Below are 6000 nucleotides of genomic sequence, written 5' to 3' on the forward strand. Positions count from 1 at the left end.
AGTTTTTACACATGACCCATGAGGTGACTACATCTCTGTGTCTCTCAGCTGGTGTCTCTCCTAAGGAAATTACAAAAGACCACGCAGCATTTTTCACACAGGTGTCGCTGCCAATGCAGACCTGTGCACTCGGATGGGGACAGTGAGGAAGGTGTGCTGACTGGAATGAGAACGGCCATGGGCTCATGGGTGTGAATAACTGGTGGAAGTGTCTGGCAAGGAACACAACGTGCGCTCCTGTTGCGGGAGATGTGCACAGGGGAGGGTTTGAGGGCCAGTCCCAGTGGCCTTCCTGCTTCCTGTCTGGTGATCACAATGAGCTCTCAGTGGTTCTGCTGCCACCAGCATGACTGTAACCCTCTGAAACTGTAAGCCTAATTAAGCTGTTTTGTTTTATTTTATAACTTGTCTTGGTCACAGCATTGTTACAGGATTAGAAAAGTAACTAAGACAGGAGGTTGGAGATACCAAGTTTCCTACTCCGTGACAACGTATGAACCACATGAATACATCACTTACTGAGAGAAAAACTGTTCACACAGAAGCAACCACGCCTGGAGCTCAGAGCTCAGGTGGCAGTGCAGAAGCACAACACACACCACAGCTGACCTGATACGCTCAGGAGTGACAGCACATTTGCCTTTGACACTTATTTGTATATTTGTATACATATACATGTATACACTACATTTGCCTGTTTCTCTCAATGGAGAATAGCTCTACCATGAACTGCATGCCTTGTGGTAGATCTTTGTATGCCCATAGGTAGTAACTTATAAAATAGACTATCTGAGCCAGGCATGATTGTGCACACCTTTTATTTCAGTATTTGGAAAGCAGAAGCCGGCCTGGTCTACAGAGTGAGTTCCAGGACAGTTATGTAGAAAGACCCTGCTTCAAATAAAACTAAGATAGATAGATAGATAGATAGATAGATAGATAGATAGATAGATAGATAGATAGGATAGATTATTATCTGTATATACTTTATTCATTCATGGCATACCTAACTTTTATATTTTCAGTGTTTATAAGCTTTGCAGTTGACTTGTTGTTTTCATCAGTGCTACAAAGAATCTGCACATAATCTACGAAGAAGCTACACATAAGCCAGGCAGTGGTAGCGCAGCACTTAATCCCAGCACTCGGGAGGCAGAGGCAGGCAGATTTCTGAGTTTGAGGACAGCCTGGTCTACAGAGTGAGTTCCAGGACAGTCAGGGCTACACAGAGAAACCCTGTCTCAAAAAAACAAAAACAAAAACAAAAATAAAAAGAAGAAAAAAAGAAAACAGAACCTGCACATAAGTGCACATAAGTAGACATGCACAGCTCAAACCTGTGTTTTTCAAGAAGTCAACTCTCCCTGAAGGGACAGCCTGAGGCTGCTCAGTAAGAACAAGAGAAGGGGGCTAGAGTGGGTAAGAGCACTGACTGCTCTTCCAGGGTCCTGGGTTCAATTCCCAGCAACCACATGGTGGCTCACAACCATCTATAATGAGGATCTGATGCCCTCTTCTGGTGTGTCTGAAGACAGCTACAGTGTACTTATTTATAATAATAAATAAATCTTTGGGCTGGAGCAAGAGAAGGGATGTAAGAGCTTAATGAATGCTCAAAAGGACAGGGAGATCCCAGCAAGTCCATCCAAGATAGCCCACGAAGTCCAAGAGTCCACCCACAGCAGTAACAATAACAACAATGAAAATTTGTTTTTCAGCTAGGGTCAAACTGGAGCTCACCTTAAATCCAGCCACTGCTCCAGATTGCAAATCAGATTCGATGTTTCCTGGGTCTAGGTAGGCAATGCTCATAAGAAAGCCAGGCCCCGTGAATGCCCAGAGTTTACGAAAGCTAAAACAAGAGTACTATAAAAGAGAGAGGAAAGCGGTCTGAGTATCACCCGTTCTAACGTCTCTACCATTTTATCACACGTCAAGAAGCAACACCAGCGGCACAGGATCAGGGTGGGCACTGCATGAGTCCTCGTTTCACGACCACTTCGTCCGCTTTTTACCAATAAGATGGCCTCTTCTCTCAGCGGGAGTCCTTCCTTTACCTGCTCTCCATAAGCAACTTGGTCCAAACTGAACCCACCCACTTCCCACACAGGACCAAAACCACACTCGAAGAGAAGAACACAGGGGCTGGAGAGATGGCTAAGCGGTAAGAGCTCTGACTGCTCTTCTAGAGGTCCTGAGTTCAAATCCCAGAAACCACATGGTGGCTCACAACCATCTGTAATGGGATCTGATGCCCTCTTCTGGTGTGTCTGAAGACAGCTACAGTGTACTTATTTATAATAATAAATAAATCTTTGGGCTGGAGCAAGTGGGGTTGACTGGAGCGAACAGAGATCCTAAATTCATTTCCCAACAACTAGATGAAGACCCACAACAATCTGCACAGCTACAGTGTATACTCACATACATTAAATAAACAAATAAGCCATGCTCACTAAGGCCACTCGGCCTCGTGCCTGAAGCCTCCCCACAATGCCTGGTTTGTCCTGATGACCAAAACAATGCAGCTGCCAGAGACCGGCTGCCTAAGTGAGGCCTGCGGCTGACGAGTGCCGAGAGAAGAACTGTCCTTTTCCCCAGGACACAGGGTCCCCTGTACAGACTGTCACTGACCTCCTCCTCAGGAATGGGGATTTTCTCATCAAAGTAGGTAGCGAAGGGCTCCTCAGAGTCTCCGGTGGAATGTGGCAGGGAAGAGTTGCTGTAGGCAGGGTTGATGGCGCCAAGGCTGGCAGAGTCTCCATGGTCCCCAGAAGCACCATCTGAATCAACATAACAAACCCACCAAGGAGTATCCTCAGTGATGCTGAGCTCAAGCTCTTCACCCCAACGACACCTGACCCGCATCTGGTACTCGATCCCTCCCCGTCACTGACAACAGCCTTAGACCCAAAGCTAAATCATCTTACAGCTCTGTACATAAGAGGCCACCTTGGGTTTAGTACAGTGTGTCCTAAACAGTTCATTAATTAATCAACATTGTAAGTAAATGTATGTATGTATGTATGTATGTATGTATGTATACATGTAGATATTTACTTAGAGAGAGGATCTAATGAGTAAAGACCAGCTGAGGCCCAGGATGACTCTGAAGGTGACCCTCTCTCTCTTACTTCCAAGCCCCAAGTGCTAGGATCACAGCCACCACACCTGGTTTCCTGTAGCACTAAGGATAAGCCCAGGGCATCACGCTGGACAAGCACTCTGTAACTAAGTGACGTCCCCACAGGTCACAGGTGGTCCGTGCACATGTTTGGAAACGGACAGACAAGGTGACTGTGGCACAAGCCTGTTGCCCTGTCACGCTGGAGGGAAGGAAGGAAGACGGAGATTGCAGGGGCAGCCTGGGTAAAAGCTTCTAGGCGCGCTCTCAGTCTTAGGTCAGTTTAATGTAACATTCTATTAACCCCTTGGGAATGTCATACGGGGCACTGGTCACACTCGTCCCTAAGTCTCCCTTTTTCTCCTGTCAGATCCATGCCCTACCTCCTCCCAACTCTGAGTTTTCTCTGATCAATGTCACAGTACTTTCCTTATTCTACACTTCTATGCCCACTGGATAACTTTTAGAATCACCTCACTTTCCTCTAAGAACACTGCCATGCTTGTAAGGCTAAATCAAGAGGATCACGAGTCTGAGGTCAGCCTGGGCTGCATTTTAACTCTGACTTCAAACAAACAAACAAACGACTCACACCTAGGACTCAACACTGACGCAGGAGGCCCACTACTTACCTAGAATCTAGTTCTTAAGAGAAACTACGTTATTTTACTAGGACATCCTGTGCCATCACTGGGTAGGACCCACTCTAAGGATTACTCTCTGATATGACACACAACACAAAAGAACTGGACAGCCCTGACAGAGTCAGACTCAAGGGGACACTGGCAAGCAGGAAGGGCAGACAAGAGTCCTGACGAAGGCCTACACAGGGCTGAAGGGCTAGTGGTCACGGGTGCCGGCACCTTGTGACAACAGGACTCATAGACACCTGACAGCAGCGTTTCCACAAGGTCTGTATTTTACAGTTCATTTTAAATGCAAGGAAGGAAGGCCCAACAGAAAGGGCTGATCTACCTACCAGAAGCACACAAAGCCCACTTAGCCACAGGCACCACATGGCTAGGCCCAACCACAAAACAAAGCTTTCTTCTCTTTCCCATAAATCCCTATAACCAACCCCCAAAATGAGAGCTCTAGGAAACTGGTCTACACCATCTTCACCAGTCAGAAAGAAATGGGGGTCCTAGAGGGGGCCTCCTATCCAGAAGGACTGAGCATAGAGCAGAGCATGGGGGACTCGCCCTTGGATGTCAGCTTGTGCCCCATCCACTCAATCACTGGCAGACAGAGCAAGCACGAGAGAGGTCACTGCCCAGCCTGGGTACAAACGGCCTTGCCCCTGCAAGTATTATTGCTGTAGGTACCAAATCAGCTAGTCACAACTCAGCGGCCGTCAGCGATAAGATACGAGGGAGAATTCTATGACTATAGATTCATTTTCATTCCAGCCCTGTCACCAGATAAAAGACTTCTAATTGAACTTCTCTGGACAGACAGCAAGAGGGATGGGGCAGCCTAAAGCCCAATCCCATGTAGATAATGGCTCAGAGCTGTAAGTTACCGTCTGGCATCTTTTCTTCAGGATCCAACACCATGGTAGATACCTGAGGATCTGTGCTCTTAGAATAGGATTCTGTAAGAGAAAAGAGATGGGGAAAATTAGCTACGACAGAACTAACACTTTGTCAAGGTATGGCTGAAAGAAACAAGGTATGTAGGAAAGAAACAATCTCTCTAACTCAATCAGCTAGCCCAGAAAATAATCACCGCTTTCAGGATTAGAGACATTCACAGAAACAATGAAAGGCGAGACCAGAAAGATGGTGAGGTTGGGAGCTAGCAAGCCCCCACCAGCCTGAGGTATGTGCACTTGCCTCAGTGCTGGGGGCCCACACTTGGTTCTCGTGGGTGCTGGGTCCCACTCCCGTGGGCCAGCGCTCCAGGTAGCCAATCTGCTTTATTATGCACAAACAGGCTGCCAATCATCAACACTTTGCCTCAGTATCACCCTAAATATCTAACTGACATCTATCAAATAGTCTGCTGGACAGAAAGCAGTCAGGTTTGTAGTAACAAAATTTGGGAGATGGAGGCAGGAGGGCAGGGGATCAAGGCCATCAACTATAAGACCGGTGTTAGGCCAGCCTGGGGTACATGAGATCCTGTCCCAAAACAAAACAAAGCAACTGCAGCAATGAATAAAAAAATAAAGGAAAATAGTTTAGAACTCTCTGGCCTATCTAACAACTGAAATGCATGGCTCAGTGTTCTGGAAGGGCATGGCAGACACCCTTCAAGGATGGCCACTATTCCCTAGAGGGAGAACTCCAGTCACTTCCAGCCTCACTCCAACCCTTAGGAAATTGGGAGAAGCCAAACACTCACAGGCTAGACTGCCCAAGGGCCTCCGAGAATGTTGAGGCACCAGCACACCCTATTTGTGGGATTCTCTGGGCTCCATCTATGGGAAATGGCGCTTCTCTGGGTGTGGAGGCATATGAAGGTGCTGTATTCCCACCAGCCGGACTGGGGGGCACCGGAAGCTAACACAGCCATCCATCATACCCTCAACTAGGACTCACCAAAAAGGCTCAACTTTTTTACATTTACTTATTTTTTTTGCAGGGACAAGGGCACGGGTGCAGCCTAACTTGCCAGACAGAGCTGGTTCTCTTCTTCCATTATGTGGGTCCCTAGGGTGGAACATGATCAGGTCTTTAGGCTTGGCAGCAGGTCTTTGTCTTCTTAGCACCGTCTCCCTAGCCCATAAGACTGAGCTTTTAAACTCTGGGCCTTCCTACCAGGTGATCTTTGTCTCGGTTCCAGATACACGGGGAAAGAGAGTGTTGTTACTGATTATCTACCCCCACAAATCCCCACAGAGAGAAGGGGAGGGGAGGGGAGGGGAGGGGAGG

At 47.5% G+C, this 6000-nt stretch overlaps 1 protein-coding gene across 3 annotated transcripts in view; it reads right to left on the bottom strand.

The window, feature by feature from the left end:
- Slc11a2 (solute carrier family 11 member 2) overlaps window positions 1–6000 on the bottom strand; it is a 36095-nt gene that overhangs the window by 20305 nt on the left and 9790 nt on the right. For 2 of the 3 annotated variants that reach the window (XM_021216237.2, XM_029548093.1), the window contains exons 2-4: window positions 4647–4718; window positions 2635–2783; window positions 1741–1866 (exon numbers count right to left, since the gene is read on the bottom strand). In XM_021216237.2, coding sequence (XP_021071896.1) covers window positions 1741–1866; window positions 2635–2783; window positions 4647–4680 — 309 coding nt within the window. In that variant the 5' untranslated portion in view covers window positions 4681–4718. The remainder of the gene's footprint in view (window positions 1–1740; window positions 1867–2634; window positions 2784–4646; window positions 4719–6000) is intronic. The other variant, XM_029548094.1, reaches the window with a different exon arrangement.

Source organism: Mus pahari, chromosome 17 (genome assembly GCF_900095145.1).
Source record: "Mus pahari chromosome 17, PAHARI_EIJ_v1.1, whole genome shotgun sequence".
In the NCBI taxonomy this organism is placed as follows: domain Eukaryota; kingdom Metazoa; phylum Chordata; class Mammalia; order Rodentia; family Muridae; genus Mus; species Mus pahari.